Genomic DNA, 16,877 nt, shown 5'->3' with positions numbered 1-16,877 from the left:
GCACCTACTTTGGTGGTAGCAAATCCACACTGTAGAGAGATCAGGAGCAGGAGCTACTAGATCATCAAGGATCCCGATGCAGTGGGTTCTCAGAATGTTTAAGAGCACCTGAACGTGATGATGTGAATGTCGTCAGATATTGTTAGGTTTGGTACTGTCTCAGTTCAATCATTATGGTCTGACATGTTAGTTCTTCTTTGGATTAAATACATTGATAACAAACATAAATGACTAGTTGTCCAAATGAATAATTTTTTAAAAATTGTTTCTCACTAAATATAAATGCTTCAAAGCATTGTCTGGATTTATGGAAGCTGAGATTAATAATGATTTAACCCAGATAAAGTGCACACTCACTCAGATTGAGAACTCACTTTATGTGTTGTTAGGAGTCTGAAAAAGGTCCAAATCCCATCTTGTCTCTGAGTTGCTGTATGGTGTTAAGTTCTTCCCTTTCATATTGCATTGAACTATCTAATCAGTGAAGAATCGTTTAATAAGATATTAATTAAAGAATGGGCTCTATTATTAGGCATAAAATCTTATGTTGCACTTTTTTTTAAAACCTAATTTTAAATAAATACAGGACATTTGCTTAACATACAAAATGATTTATTGTGTTACTCATTGTCCATAAATGCTCCAAACATGCGGTAATGAAAAATCAAAAAAGTATTTTTAACAAAGACAAATGATGTGCTTCCAGAAACTGTAAGCAGACCTTCACATCATTACAGTTACAAAAATGTTAGAGGAGCACCTCTTTTTCCATCACCCAGGTATTGCTTAAGGAAATCCTGCACTTCTGGACTGAAGAGGTTTGTGTGGAAGTCTCTGGCTGTTTCCACAGACTGTGTTTCATCTGTACAAATATCCTTTAATCCCCAGCTAATGATGCCAACCTATAAAAAAAAGCAAAACAAACCAGACAATTATACTAACATTGCCTTCTTCAGATCAAGTTGATGATTCAGTTATTGTTATAGCTCAATGGTCTGTTGCTTATTTAAGACATCTGCTCATGGACAATTATAGGCAAACTATATGAACAACAACAAAAAATCAAACAGTTGAAGGCAGAAGATGACTCAAAGCCTCACCTGGATCACACGTTTCTTTTGCTCCACAAATGTAGCACCACCAGAGTCACCTGTTGGGAAGTGTCAGACTTTACAGTGAGTACCCATAAGATTAATATGTTTAAATATGCGAGGATAAAACAGAACATAAGGAAAATGACAATGTAATTGCTATCTTCAGATACACCATGTAACCATATAAACACAAATCTTACATTTGTGATGCATTTATATTACAAAAGTACAGTATCTGACATATCTCTGGGAAGCTCAGGCAGACATGTGTATTGCAAGCAACCTAAGGTAAATTACCTTTGCAAGCTATATCATCTACTTCATTTTGTTCAGCCCCACCAGTGCACAGGAAGTTGTCTGTAATAGCTTTCGCTACCTGTACATCTGTCATATTTAATACCTTTTTGGCATCTTCAAGACATGCAGTTCTCTAAGGAAAAATGGAAAACCATATGAGACCAGCAAATGTCTTTATGTTTTCTGTAGTGGCATACAAAGGACTGATTAGTGCTACATTTGACACACTGCTTAGCTATTCACAGATATTCATCAGGCTTCCCATTTGATGTTTCTCTGAACATTTCTACAACGACACCTTTAACAAAAGCTTTTTAAAATGAATTTATATTCATAATTGAGGCTTGGGAGAAAGACTGCTGTAGGGAACCACTATGCATTGTGGACTGTATATAATTTTGTTCACATAATTGAGGATAAACTATTGGTAACAATATAATGAACAATACAGGGAATCAGAATTTTTAATTGAAAATTTGGACTACACTACAAAATGGTTCCACTAAATTTAATACTAATAAGTTAGTAGGGTGTGAAATCAGAGGATTCATGAGTCTTCTAAAACGTGTCACATAAATCTGAGAGGCATCAGAACTGCAGCAGCAGTTGTGTTGTTGTTGTTGTTGTGTTGTGTTCGTCCCTCAGGTGGGCGGGGCCCCGTCTCACCTGAGGGTCTTCTAAATTTCGATAAGACAGAGGTGTTACTTCTTGGACCCAAAGCTGCTAGAAGTAATTGGTCTGATATTCCTCTTTCCCTAGATGGCTTTTTCAGTAACACGTAAATCTACCGCAAAAGCTTAGGTGTCACTATTGATTCGGATTTTTCATTTGACACACATACATGCAATGTCACTAAGGCTGCCTTTTTCCATTTATGTAATATCACCAAGCTGAGACATTTCTTTCATTAGCTGATGCAGAGAAGCTGGTCCATGCTTTTGTCTCATCAAGATTGGACTACTGTGGTCTTCTAATTGGATGTTCTAAACCACATATGTCAAAGTCAAGGCCCGCGGGCCAAATCCGGCCCGCGAATTGATTATCTATGGCCCCCTGGATGATATTTAATTACTATTAGAACCGGCCCGCAGGCCACAGCCGCCCGATGGTGTTTTGCACGCACAAACACTACATTCCCCACAATGCAACGGTAGCCCGCAAAGTCACTGCCGCGCACACAAGCGGCGAGGGTCCGCGCGGCGAAAATGACGCAATCGCAGTGGCTCTGCCCGTGCGCGAGGGCGTCGCACGCTGTCGATTCGCAAGGTCGTGCGCCTCTCGAATTTTGTAACTGCGCGCACAAGTTAAACTTAATTAAGTTAGATATTTATACATATAGTCGAAATGATTCGAAATAATTCGCTTTTTTATTCACATTATTTAATGGTTGTTTATTTTCAAAACGCCCAATCTTAACGTCTTCACGTTCTCTCATGTTTTGTCCTGGAATTACAAGAGGCTTGTATTTGTTAACGTAATACATTTGTTGTGAAACGAAGTCGTTACAATTTCAAGCATTTTCAAATACTTTAGCCTAAATTCCAGCACTTTTCAAACCTTTATTACTTTATTAATTTAATGTACAGGACATGTTTTCTTTGAAGGAAGTTTGTTTTTATCTGTTTGCTTGTTGAAAAATGTTTTCACTTGAAATTACTGACAGATCCATAAGAAAATATTGCTTTATTCATTTAAGCATTAAATAATATACACTGTGTTGGGTCTTGGTTCAATATGTGCAATCATTTCAATATGTTTTAATAAACATTGAACCAGTCCGGCCCTCGGCTTGTAGCAAATTTGGTTTTTTGGCCCTCGGTGTATTTGACTTTGACATCCCTGTTCTAAACAGTCCCTAAAGAAAATTCAACTTGTACAGAATGCTGCAGCTAGAGTCCTAACTAGGGCTAGAGAATCTCATCATGCCAGTCCTATACTCTCTGCATTACTGGCTTCCAGTTAAATATAGAATTGATAAAAAAATTCTTCTGTTGTGTTAAAATCCATCAAACGTCTTGCGTCCACAATGTCACATAGGGCTACGGTTCCATGTGCCTGTGTTCTCCTCGTCTGTTTATCCCGCCCTGTTTCTATGCTTTCCCTCTGTCTGTCGCACCCCTGTCAGTGTTCCTTCCTGCTGTCAGTCCTGTCCATGTCTTCTGTGTAACCTTGTTTAGATCCGTTCCCCAGTTAGTCCAGTCCGTGTCTTCTGTGTAACCTTGTTTAGATCCGTTCCCCAGTTAGTCCAGTCCATGTCTTCTGTTGTTCACCTTGTCTTGTCTGTCCCTCCTTCCTTGTTTTCAGCTCAGGTGTTTCTAGTTTGTCTTGATTTGTTTGGTACTTGTACTCCCTGTGTTTCAGTCCCTCTTTGTAAGTCATTGTGTTAGTAATCTCTGGTTTATTGTATTCTGGTCTGTAAGTTGTTCCTGTGTTCCTATGCCTGTTTTCTGTCCTCGTTTGTAGTTCTTGCATTTGTTGTATTCTTTGACTTTTGTTATCTGAGTTATCCTGTCTGGTTATTGGTTTCTTGTTTTGCTGTAGCTTTATTTTAACTAGTATATCTCATAGTTCCTGTGCCCCTGCTGCTTGTATTAGTCATGTCAGCTCCCTCTGTATTTGTGTCCACCTCTTAACTCTCGCACGTTACACACAATATCTCATTGCATACTATAACCCACCTCGCTTCCAACCCTTCTGCACTCGCGAAATGCAGGATTTCTCTTAGCTCCAAAAATGAGCAAGACTACAGCCGGAGGCAGAGCTTTCTCCTTTAAAGCCCCTCAGTTATTGAATAGCCTTCCAGCTCCAATCCGAGATTCTGACACAGTTCCAATCTTTAAATCTAGACTTACGACTCACCTATTTAATCAAGCCTTCAGTTAATATTCTACATGTGAAGACGTGGAGCTCGGGGCCCCCAGTCATTGAGTCTTCTGGTATTATTACACTATTTTTCTGTAGGGCAGCCACCAGCCAGACCTTTTAAACAGTAGACTGTGAGATATGTCTTTACCTTATGTCCTTGTTTGATTTGAACTTTTTTTTTTGGAAGAAAATCACCATTCTCTTTCTTAGCTGTCATGAAATTAGCCTTCACAAGGTCATTTTTCATCAGTTCATCCTCTGTAGAGAAAAAAGAGAAAACAGTTATTCATAGTTGTAACAGTTTAACTGCTAGTTGTCCATCACTTTCAAATGACACCTACAGAGATATTACTCATTTTAAATTGACTAATTAAGTTATTAGATTAAGATTCATTAATTAAGATTAATAAGTAATAAATTAATCTTTAATATTTACATTTCATTGGTGCATACTTGTACTTGCACAGTGACAATAAAGTTGAATCTAATCTAATCTAATAAACACTAAATATGGTTTTTAATAATTTGTCTTTAACTCACTGTGGTGTTTGCATGTCACATCACTGGAAGACAACCTTAGAGCCCCACTCGTCTCTTTGGTACAGGGGATGCATATGGTTCTAATACACAGGTAGCCGAGAATAATGAGTTAGGATATAACTTGGTCTCGGTATATTCTCATATATCATTTTCATTGCCCATTTGCTGGGGCTACGGTGATCATAGAAATGCTGTTGTGATGTATTGTTTAAACTCAAATGTAGATGTTGCATTAACTCAGACAGCTCACCTGAGATGAGTGCCAACTATGACACTAGCCTCTAGTTCAATAAGAGCCACATCATACTCGTAGAACTCTGATATTCCCTCCTTCGCTTTACCTCTGACTTGGAATTTGGGGTGAGGGATGTATTGCGTCACTTTTGGTAATGTGGTGCCTGATCACAAGTAAAAAGGGGATTTAAAGATTTACTATATTTACTACATATTATAATGCTTGTATATTTTAATTTTGTTCAAATTTCAGCTTAAAATGACTTTTTACTTTCAACTGCATATGGTACCTTTAGCATTGGGTGCCTCAACTTTAATATTTTCAGATATATCATCAATCCTAAAGCAGTGGGCAGCCGTTAGAATAAATGTAGGAGTGACCAGTGATCCTATGCAGTTTGCAACTGTGCCATCATCATGCTGTGGAGAACAAGAACAGGAATAATTTCTCTGGAAACATTATGTACTTCTGTGCAATTTTAATATCTCCATATATCTTACATATAAGTACACTGTAGTTACTTACCTGGAATTTTCATTTTAGACACAACATAACTGACTACAAAAATTATTAGTTTTTTTAAATACTTGATATTTATATTTAATAATTAAATATACTCACAGTCACATCAATCTTAATCAGCCAGGGGTATCTACGACGCATGGTTGATGGAGTTCCATCATCATAGTCTCTGTAGAGTCCACACAGACTCACACTAGTGCTCTCATCTATATAAAACACAATACATAATGTGATACATGCAAACACCTTGTAATGCACAGTAAAATTCAGTGCAACTAACACAGAGTATAGTCATCCAGTAACAGGACAAAGGTGTGACGCTCGCAGAAAGGAGGCACGACGAGCGTCTCAAGGTGCAACACACAACGTTTATTAACGTACACACGAAAAAGCCCAGCACAAACGGTGCAAGCACGCAGACGCGTATGCTTGCACGGGCATGAACTTTAGACAAAGACGAGCACAAGACACCGCGCTAACGCACATTAAATAGGTGAATAACACAGACCCACGTGACCTCGAGACAAGGCACAGGTGTAACAAACGAACACGCTCACAAACAACCCACGCCCACGGAAGTACAAACATGGACATAACGACACGCAGACAACGTAACGGCACGCCCCAGGGAGGTAACCTGCACACATACACCCCGGACGGACACGGAGCCGTGGCCCGCCGTCCTCGCACCTGTGGGGCTATGCGGCTTAAGGCCGGTTAGGGCGTGAGGGCCCTGTGACCGACCGGGGCGTGGTTTTGTCTTGTTGACGGCCCAGTCGGTCCAGGGACCCGCCCAGGTAGGCGAGCTAACCTGTGTTTGTGTTTTGTGTTTCAGCTCCGGGACTACAGGGGGTGTGTCCCTTGTCCCTGCCTGCCTGCCCCTTTGTTTTGTGTGCTGCTGCTGTAGGCCGCACAGCCGGTGGAGGGGAGTGCGGCTTGGAGGGGGGGATCTGTCACGGTACGGCGGCCCCCTACTGGTCGCCCCCGTCTACAGCAGCAGCTTGTCCTGTGGGTGTGGCGTTGTGTTCGTCCCTCAGGTGGGCGGTGCCCGCGATCCGTCTCACCTGAGGGTCGTTTGTTCGTCTATATATGTCTTGTCTTTGTACCAGTTGACTGCTGGTTATTATATCCTTAATTCGGATCAGTTCACGGGTTTTGGTTTGCGCACTTTACATATTAAACCATCCTATTTCCCTGAGACTTGGCGTGATCACTTCCATTTATTTTCGCTCACCCTGCCCGTCACAAAAGGACTGTCAAGATGATCGGAGTGAAGCTTCCTAATACACCGTGTCTCTGGGAATCACTCCAGGAGGATAGCATGAGCTCCAAAACAAACAGAGAAGTTCAGAATTACCAATCATTTGATCAAAGGTTTCTTGCACGTTTTTCTTGTGCCGGAATAAAAAGAAATGATCCTCATCTCGTCTTTTTGTTACCCAGCCATCAATGTCTTCTTTCAGCACATCATCGCCCACACCAAACACATACAGATCTGTAATGTGACAATGTTAGAGTCAGTGGACTATCAAACACTTTTTAAAAGGTTTTAAATGTATTTATGTTTTTTAAGATCAGGCATTCTAATTTAACACACGTTCACATTAAAATAGCATTTTGGATCGTGTATGAAGAATAATAAGCAACAGAATAATGCACAGAATTCATCTAATGGATGGAAAAATGTATTAACAGAATTAGGACTGCCATCTCTTCTGCTTATCACATGTCCTCATTACTGATACAGAATGATACAGAACACATGGTTTCCTGACCAAGATTTTCATCACGTTTTTCCTCTTCTCCATTGTACACAGCTTCTTTGATTTCATTAACCTTGAGTTTGGGGTCCCCTCCCATATTGGAAATACCTACAGACAGTGAAATAGGGACATTTACACTGACGGTAGCGCTATATTATGACAATATTGTTGAATAATAAGGTAATTACCATCAGTGAACATGATTATAACGTGATGTATATCATTAAAGGCCTCTGGAGCTCTGGCCTTTTCAAAGTTGATGCTGTCCAGAATTGCTCCATAGGCTTTTGCGATGTTGGTTCCTGCATTGTTTCCTCTTGCTGCCAAATGTAAATAAGTAAAAAAATAAATACATTGTGATGAAAAGAATAGAATGAGACACTATGTCCAATTTGTATATTTCAAAGCACATAAGAATTTTTATGACCTTATACTACAAAAAAGAGATGACGAAATGTATCTCAAAATGCCTAAAGGCTCACCATCAAATTTGAAATCGTCCAGATCCTGAAGAATTGCATCCAGATTTTTATCATCACGATTCTTGTAATCTGCAATACTAACTATTCTTGTGACGTCTGTTGCAAAAATAATTATTTCATAATTTGGGGAAACCTGATAATAGCGAATCTGTTGATTGAACAGGGTTAAAAAAAGGAAAGATTATCCTTAGATGAGCCCATTCTGATGTGGAACAGTACACAGTAAATAAGAGAAAACTGGTCTTCACAGTACATATGGACTACAGACATTTACCATTTACTAACTATTTACCATGTAACCGAATAACATACATGTGGAATAAATCTGAATAGGATATTAATAGACTCCAGTCTATTAGTGCAGGAAAGAGATTAAACAAGATTAAAATCAATCATAAAGGCTGGGATTAGGAGTGGCACACTGAAAAACAACAATTCCCACATTCGTACTAATTTACTTTTTCTATCAGTTGCTTAGTGATATTTCTTGCTTCATTAAAGTCGCTTTCATCTATGCTGTCAGATGCATCCAGGGCAATGTAGATGTCCAATCTTCCTCCCTGTTCTAGTTTGATTCTCTTCCCTTCTAGATCTGAAACATGTAAGAACAGGTGTTAATGTGGCATTAATAATAATAATGCATTAAGAACAAGGTGTATATTTTAAAACACTAAAAATATGAGTATAACACGGGAATGGTATTTTATACTCTCACCAAATTCCAATAAAAAAAATAGAAATATGATAAAATACTGCTGAAAATGTTTGGCTGACTCAAGCAAAGCTGAATTGTAATGGAGCGATATCACAGTTTATTGCATAATTGGACTCATGCAACATGCATTAACAATACATGCATTAACAAATAATTAATATAAATAAAATCTAGTTCAGTTACTTTTTTTAAGATAGATTAATTGTAGTGCAGCATAGTCTTTGTTGAGAAACGTTTAGCCAAACATTACACAACATTGTGACCAACCATATACAGAAGAAATGATAGAAAGTTTGGCTAAACAAATTGGTAATTTACTGGACTTTGGACATGGTGTTGTTTGCACATGGTGTACCCAGAAGAGCAATATTAACCAAATTTGAAAAAGAACACAGATTTAAGTTCCTTGGGGACTTTACTTAAGCATTATTAAATTCAAAGAAATGTTTAGTGTACGATTTATCTGAAATAGGAAGATGAAATAATTCATTGTCAATAAAAAAGTAAATGACATGCCAGTTTTCTGAGCTTAAGATATCAAAGTCATCAGAAAATGTGAGCTGTGCAGTGCTCCTCTACCTGTTTCCTCATGCATCATTAACGTAGTCTGTAGAGAACCGCTGAAAGCCTCTGCTACTTCCTCTGGAGTATCATATGTGAAAACAGCTAAAAACACAGCATAGGTGACATCAGGACCATTTTACTAGGATATATACATTTTACTTCGTAGGATATATATGGTACAGGAACAGAATTAATTAGTACATATGTGACTAAAAGGCTGTTATAGATTGTAAAAGCGATAATTAATTTTATTCCCAGATAACACATGATACATTTGAGAGCTATTCAGTTTGATGTGCAGCAGTGTGTTATGTTTAAGCCAGGGTCTTCACCATAGCACTCCGGTTCTTGCCCAGACCACTGTCCATCATCCTGACACACACGAACTTTAGAACCCAGCAACTTCAAGTTGTTATTGCAGCGGTAGGTAACTGTGTCATCAATGTTGAAGATGTGGCCTGTTCTGCTGGCACCAGGGGGGATACCAGGATCAGGGCAGTGGTCAGCTGTGGGTTGGGTACATTTAAACATGAAACATCTTCATAGTTTTAATGATTATACAGATGATAACTTAATACAAATACCAGCAAGACCAGTGGAACATCTCTGTACTTACAGTTACGACTACAAATCGGTGTGCCACCACTCCATTTCCCATTAGCCTGGCACACTCGTGTGGAGGAACCTCGGAATGTGTAATCAGAGTTACACCTATAAGTTGTTGTGTCATTCACGTAGTAAATCTTCTTGTAGGGGTCCACTTCTCCATTCGTCATAACAGATGGATTAGGGCATGTGACCCCTGTAGAATGAGAAAGACAGTGACACCTTGGTCTATAATGAAGTATAATCTGTCATTAATTACAGAGGAGATGTGTTACATTGGTGTGCTGCTTACGTTTGCACTCTGGCTGTTTTCTGGTGGGTGCAGGATCCCACTGGCCCCTGAAACATTGACGAAATAGCACAGGATGTGGATAATAACCCTCTGGGCAGTGGTACCTCAGTACACTGCCATCATTATACATCTTGGAGAGGGTGAAGGTGCCTCCACTGATGGTCAGGTTACTGTCAGAGCACATGAGGTTACTGTTCAGATGTGTAGATGAAACATCTGCAAAGAAGCAGATAAATGGAATGATTATTTGCTAAGTTTCGCTTCATGGGCAGTTTCGTTTCATAACCCTGGTCTAAAATCAAAGGTGGATAGCTCTGGTTCAGAAATTACAAATCTCCCCCAAAAATGAAAGAATGTAGAAAATGGTGTTCAGATGTGGTCTTTCCCAAAGCTCGCTGGAGACTAGTTCAACACCAAACTTCTCTGTCCATGTCTGCACCTCCATACTCGGTCAACCTTGAGGGCCCCATCAAGGAAACATGGCCACTTCTCCATGGCTCTATGGTCAGTCGGTGAGACCAGGCCCAGTGGAGGAAGAAGGCAGCCACCATGCTCCAGAGATGCAGTGTGATCATGTCCAGGAGACATAGCATCCTTCATGTGACTGAGCATGCACCCCCCAAACCTGTAGCCTCCATCAAACGCTTACTTTCTTGTTCCTTTAAGTGCATTTTAATGTTCAGTTTCATTTTCATACATTTCAGTAAACTCTTTGGTTATATACTTGTGTTTGCTTGTGTTTTGCAACCCATTTCCAAAATCTGTCTCTGTTGTGATGAGAATGGGACAGGACATTAAAACAACAAGGGCATCCCAAAACTCTATTTGGAAGACAGGATAACATACCTAAGAGATAGATCATGGATCAAAGAAATAATAATACACTGAACAAAATGTAGATTTTATAGAAAAAATTAATAAAATATAAAATATATATACATTATGGAATTTCTAATACAAACGTCATTCAATATTTTTAAATTAGAAAATACCAGTTTCTCAAAACTGAGTAAACATTTTTTTTAGTGTTCAGTGAGGAAAAAATTCAACAGGACTTACCAGTTACAGTCACAGTCATAAAAATGAAAAAAATCATCCAAGTGACAAACTCCATGTTGTCTTTACGAGCGTAGTGTAAATGGTATGAAAAATAAGCAACCAGAAGGGTCAATGCATTTTTATATAGTGGGGTAGACATGGCCAGAAGGAACACAGTCCATTTTGTCACTGTTTAACAAGAAGTCAAATAGAAAGGACCACTGTCCACCATCTACATCACATGCAAGGCAAAGCGATTAATCAACACTGTTTTCCTGCCAGTCAAATCAAGGTGCAAATTGTAACCTTGACGGTAACGATTTTAAATGAATGTTATATTTAATAATTATGTCATGTAATAATTAAAGCAACACACTTGGTCATAGATTATAACCTTCCCCAATGATTGAATCCAGCTGGTTTTATCTTTGTCATACTGCGTTTAGTCAACTTTTAATGATTCGGTATGTGCTGTCAAGGCCTTTTTATTTATGTGACTATACAAACAGGTTATTACAGCTCATTTGAAACCATGAACAGAATGAGCAAATACTGGAAAGTAATGTTCACGTTGAGTAAAACCAGGAAAGTCCGGGGATTGAAACTTTGCCCCGATACACATATCCATGGGAAACATTTGTTTACAAACTGATAAGCCAGCAATTGTTAGGTAATTCTCCTGAAAAAGAGAAAACCAATCACTAGTGGTGGACTCAGGCTGTTTGTAAGTATGTAGAAAGCTATGATGCATCATCATCCTTGATTAGGATTAAGATGATGTTAATAGGTGATCCAGACTAAAAGTATAATCATATAAATATATATAAGTATAATAACCTCTATAAAAAAACAAGGCAAACAATAAATCTTCAAAATATTTATTTCACAAACACAGAAATGTCAATGAAACCCAGAACAAAGCATTTGTAAAAGGATGCCTAGTTAGGAAAACTGGAAATATTGGGCCATCACCCCATGAAGCTCTTAAAAGTGGCAAGGACATTACAGAGTCCTTATAGTATCACATTTTCACTATCATGAATATCCAAGAAAAAAAAAACAATTCAATGGATCTAGGGACACATACACCCTGTGACGGGCAGGTGTGAGCAACAAAAAGGAAGCGATCACGCCAAGTCTCAGGGAAAAAGGGTGGTTTAATATAAAGTGTGCAAACCTAAAACCCGTGCAATAGATCCAAATCAAGGATATAATGACCAGCGGTCAACTGGTACAAAGACAAGACATATATAGACAGACAAACGACCATCAGGTGGGAACGGATCACGGGCTCCGCCCACCTGAGGGGCGTACACGACGTCACAAAACAACAACAACACAGCCGCTGTGGACAGAGGCGGCCGGTAGGGGGCCGCCTCACCGTGACAGACCCCCCCACCAAGCCGCACTCCCCTCCACTGGGTGTGTGGCACACAGCGGCTGCACAACAACACGAAGGGGCAGGAAGGCAAGGACAGGCAGGGACACACCTCCTGCAGTCCACGAGCTGAAACACAAAACACATAACATTAGTCAGCTCACCTCCCTGGGCGGGACCCTGGACCGACCGGGCCGTTAACAACACAAAACCACGCCCCAGTCGGTCACAGGGCCCTCACGCCCTAACCGGCATTCAGCTGGTAAGCCCCATGGGTGTGAGGACGAGGGGCTACGGCTCCTCTCTCGTCCCTTGTGTGTGTGTGGGTGTGCAGGCTACCTCTCCAAGGCGTGGCTACTTCACCTCCTGGACCTACCTCCTCCCAGAGCTGACCCCTGCCTTCTGCTAGGGGTCACCCCAGCCTCCTGGGGAGCCAACCCCTCCCGGGGCCTCTCATCTCAAGGTGGACTCCTCCACCCAACCCAGGAGCGCCAGAGACCGAGGCCCAGAGCACCCCCGACGCGGGCTAGGGAGCAGCCCCAAGGGCCTCCTGGTCACCCCGGGCAGGAGGGAGGATCTCCATCCCCAGCAGGAGCTTTTCAGACCGGAGCCCCATGGTCCCCAAACATCCGGGGGCCCCAGCCCTCTAGGGAGGGGCTCTTCACGACCGGGCTCCGGTCACCCCACAACACAAGGGGGCTCCTGCCAGGTGGAGACCCCCACAAGGTCCAGGAACACTGCCAAGGAGAAGCACCTGCACAAAGAACACACCCTCACACACACACACACACACACACACACACATACAAACACAAAACACAAACGCGCCTTACCCTATTCAGGGCCTCCCTTGGGAGAGACGCCCTCCGTGCCACACCCCATGGCACGGGACCACAGCCGGTCCCCCCCCAAACACACATTCAGGGGGAGGAGCATGCGTGGAATTACACGCAAACATTAGACAACACGTTAGGACACAACACACACGCAAAGACTAGACAAGCAAACAAAAAACGGCGTACACACAAACAGACGGGACCCACAAACGCGCGCTCTACATAAACAGACACAGTGACGCGCCGCTCACGTTCGCAGTCGCTCCCCACATGAAACACAAAACAACACGGGGAGCGAGGCGACGGTGAGGAGCGGCACCAGCGTCACACACAGAACATGTAACATATAACACAATGAGCGCGCATACCGATCGACACGTCCGTTCACGCATACACACATTCACTACAACACGAAGAGTTATCGCCAGGAAGACATTCCTGGTCTTCGCCGTGCCACGGACACAACTCGAAAACACGGCGGAACTCTTCACACACACTGACAACAGACCCGAAGAGCTTTCTCAGGGCAGACTGCCCTGGTCCTCGCCGTGCTACACACACACACAAAACACAAAAGCACGGCGGAGCTCTTCAAACAAAACACTACGCAGACAAACACTTACCACGAGACATGACCACGAACGAAGGAGAAAGAAAAAGAGACTCGGCGGCTTCCGAAGGGTGGCTGGTCATTCTGTGACGGGCAGGTGTGAGCAACAAAAAGGAAGCGATCACGCCAAGTCTCAGGGAAAAAGGGTGGTTTAATATAAAGTGTGCAAACCTAAAACCCGTGCAATAGATCCAAATCAAGGATATAATGACCAGCGGTCAACTGGTACAAAGACAAGACATATATAGACAGAAAAACGACCATCAGGTGGGAACGGATCACGGGCTCCGCCCACCTGAGGGGCGTACACGACGTCACAAAACAACAACAACACAGCCGCTGTGGACAGAGGCGGCCGGTAGGGGGCCGCCTCACCGTGACACACCCACCTAGCCATTGCGAAGTATTGCCATCGTGTTATCCAGCGTACGTACCATGCATTCTACTGTCTAGCTCTCCCGGTTACCTTTCTGTTTTGTCCCCTCCTTTTCAGTCCATTAAGAGACACGCAAGAGAAGTCCTGTGTTACCCATTCAATAAAAGTCATTACATGTCTGTGAGATTCTGACCTTTAGTGTTCATGTTACACTTGTAGCATCTAACCAGTAAGGAAACATTCACTAAGGTGTTAGATTATTGACACGTAGGGCTACGCCCCCCTCTTCTGTCACTCCAGTTCCCTGCTCGTTGATCCCGCCTTGTTGTCTGTTTCCATGGTCTCCCACCGTCTACCGCACCCGTGTCGTCAGTGTTTCCACCTGTGTCTTGTTAGCATTGTGTATTAATAGTGCCTGTGTTTCCCTTGTCCCCTGTCGGGTATTTTGAGGATTTTCCATTGCATTCCATTGCATTCCAATGCATTCCATTGTTCTATGTTAATTCGTGTATTCATTCTAGTGTTCATCCCGTTGCCCTGTGAGTACCTCCTTTTACGTTTGTCCCTGCCTTGTTTTGTTCTAGTTCCTAGTCATCATGCCTATTTACCTTTCATGTTTGGACTGTCCTCGTGATATGACCCCTGCCAGCCATTACGACCATGATTATAGAATCCCCTTTAGTGAATCTCGCTCTCCTCAGCGTTTGTGTCCGCCTACTCACTCCGCAGCCTATGCTGCATTACAATTAAAGACTGACTCTATCCAGTAGTTTATATGCAGTCTTATATAGCACTTCTCCTTTTGCTTAAATTAAAATATTAGATTCATAAATAAATACAGGACATTCTCTTAACATGCAAAAATATTTATTGTGTTGCTCATTGTCCATACATGACCCAAAAATGCAACAATGAAAAAGCAATAAAGAATTATTAAGAAAGAGATATAATGTGCTTATAATGTGCTTTCAGAAACTGTAAGCAGACCTTCACTTCACTACATTTACAGAAACGTTAGAGGAGCACCTCTTTTTCCATCACCCAGGTATTGCTTAAGGAAAGCCTGCACTTCTGGACTGAAGAGGTTTGTGTGGAAGTCTCTGGCTGTTTCCACAGACTGTGTTTCATCTGTACAAATATCCTTTAATCCCCAGCTGATGATGCCAACCTATTAAAAACACAACAGATAGTTACACTTGCACATCTGCTTGGACATAATCTTAGACTGCACTTTTCAGATCAAGCTGAAGCATTTTATAGCTTACGTTTTAATAACCCTTATTTAAGGTATCTGCTTATGGATATTTAAATTAAATACTACAAATAAAAATTCAAAGGAAGGATGTGATTTAAACCCTGACCTGGATCACACGATACTTTTGCTCAACAAATGTAGCACCACCAGAATTACCTGTTTGAAAGTGTTAGAGAAAGAACCGACCCTTAAGATTAATTCAAACAATGTTATATATGTTATATAATATATAAACATTATATAACCTCGAGCTATATATTGTCACATGTACCTCCTCCCCCATCTGTCAATCATGTCTGTTTTCATCTTCCATGTGCTTCTTTGTTTTGGTTTCAGTTGTCACGTCCCATTATTTAGTTCTTCGCCCCTCGTCATTAGTTTCACCTGTGGCTTTTTTAGTTCTTTGTTAGCCTGTTCCTTGTTAATCCATGTTTCTCCCATGTGTTTACTGGTCATTGTTTTCTAACCGCTGTTTTGTACAAAGCCTCATTGTTTTTATCCCAGCATTGGTTTCTGTACTTAGCCCAGAGCCGGAGTGGCTAATCGGGAGATTCGGGAGGATTCCCGATGGGCCGGTTCATGTCAATCTCTAGTTTGGGCCGATTGGGATGGAAATATAATTTTGGGCCGGATTTGCGCATAAAACTCCCGGGCTGAAAAAGTGGCCCACTCCGGCCATGACTTAGCCTATATCTGTTTGTATGCTAGTCTGGTTTTTTATGTAGCCTCTGCTCGTGTTTGTTGTAACTAATCATTACTTTTTATCTAACCTGTGTTTTGTTATGTTTGCTTGTATTACGTTGTGTTGTACTTTATGTGTTGATAAATTGACCTTTGACCATTCTTAAGAACATCATTCTTCTCACCGAATTCGCCACCTTCTGATATACAGTATGTAATTGCTATCATCAGACAGACACTAAGATATTCCAAAACTACACTACATTTAATCCATCTTTAAGAAATGTATATTAGTAAAATAAATATGGTAAATTACCTTTGCAGGAAATATCATCTGTGTGATTATGTTCAGCCCCACCAGTGCACAGGACATTGTCTGTAATGATCTGAGTTGCATTTTCATTGGTTAGTTTTAATACCTTTTTGGCATCTTCTATACATGCAGCCCTCTAAGGAACAATTGAAAAAAGAATGAGATCAGCAAATGTCTATGATTGTGTAGTGACATACAAAGGGCTGATTAGTGCTACATTTGACACACTACTTAGCTATTCACAGATAAAGCTTTCTGCTGATGTTTCTTTATGAAAATAACATATCGACATACTGCACCTTTAACAAAAGCTTTTTTAATGGATTCATGTTCATAACTGAGGCTTGGGAGAAAGAAACATGCACAGGATTATACTATTATGATACCTAATATGAATTCAATTATAAAACTAGAA

The 16,877-nt window shown here is 41.0% G+C and overlaps 1 protein-coding gene and 1 long non-coding RNA gene across 2 annotated transcripts; both read right to left on the bottom strand.

Moving 5' to 3' along the window:
• Positions 1-636: 636 nt before the first annotated feature.
• On the bottom strand, positions 637-11,118 carry LOC143481486 (complement factor B-like). The gene is made up of 18 exons (XM_076979524.1): positions 11,035-11,118; positions 9,976-10,191; positions 9,694-9,879; positions 9,410-9,583; positions 9,093-9,179; positions 8,257-8,390; positions 7,799-7,946; positions 7,505-7,636; positions 7,329-7,424; positions 6,911-7,048; positions 5,653-5,759; positions 5,321-5,450; positions 5,047-5,194; positions 4,797-4,876; positions 4,405-4,514; positions 1,392-1,524; positions 1,101-1,150; positions 637-902 (listed from the first exon to the last, which is right to left on the bottom strand). The coding sequence occupies exons 1-18, from the start codon at positions 11,087-11,089 to the stop codon at positions 738-740; spliced, it is 2,289 nt and encodes a 762-aa protein (XP_076835639.1). The 5' UTR covers positions 11,090-11,118; the 3' UTR covers positions 637-737.
• Positions 11,119-15,128: 4,010 nt separating this feature from the next.
• Positions 15,129-16,523, bottom strand: LOC143481489 (uncharacterized). The gene is made up of 3 exons (XR_013122033.1): positions 16,466-16,523; positions 15,575-15,624; positions 15,129-15,381 (listed from the first exon to the last, which is right to left on the bottom strand). It is a non-coding gene; the product is annotated as an uncharacterized LOC143481489 (long non-coding RNA).
• Between the last annotated feature and the right edge of the window lie 354 nt (positions 16,524-16,877).

The sequence above is a fragment of the Brachyhypopomus gauderio genome, chromosome 18 (assembly GCF_052324685.1).
Source record: "Brachyhypopomus gauderio isolate BG-103 chromosome 18, BGAUD_0.2, whole genome shotgun sequence".
Classification (NCBI taxonomy): Eukaryota; Metazoa; Chordata; class Actinopteri; order Gymnotiformes; family Hypopomidae; genus Brachyhypopomus; species Brachyhypopomus gauderio.
This window is presented reverse-complemented; position numbering and strand designations above follow the sequence as displayed.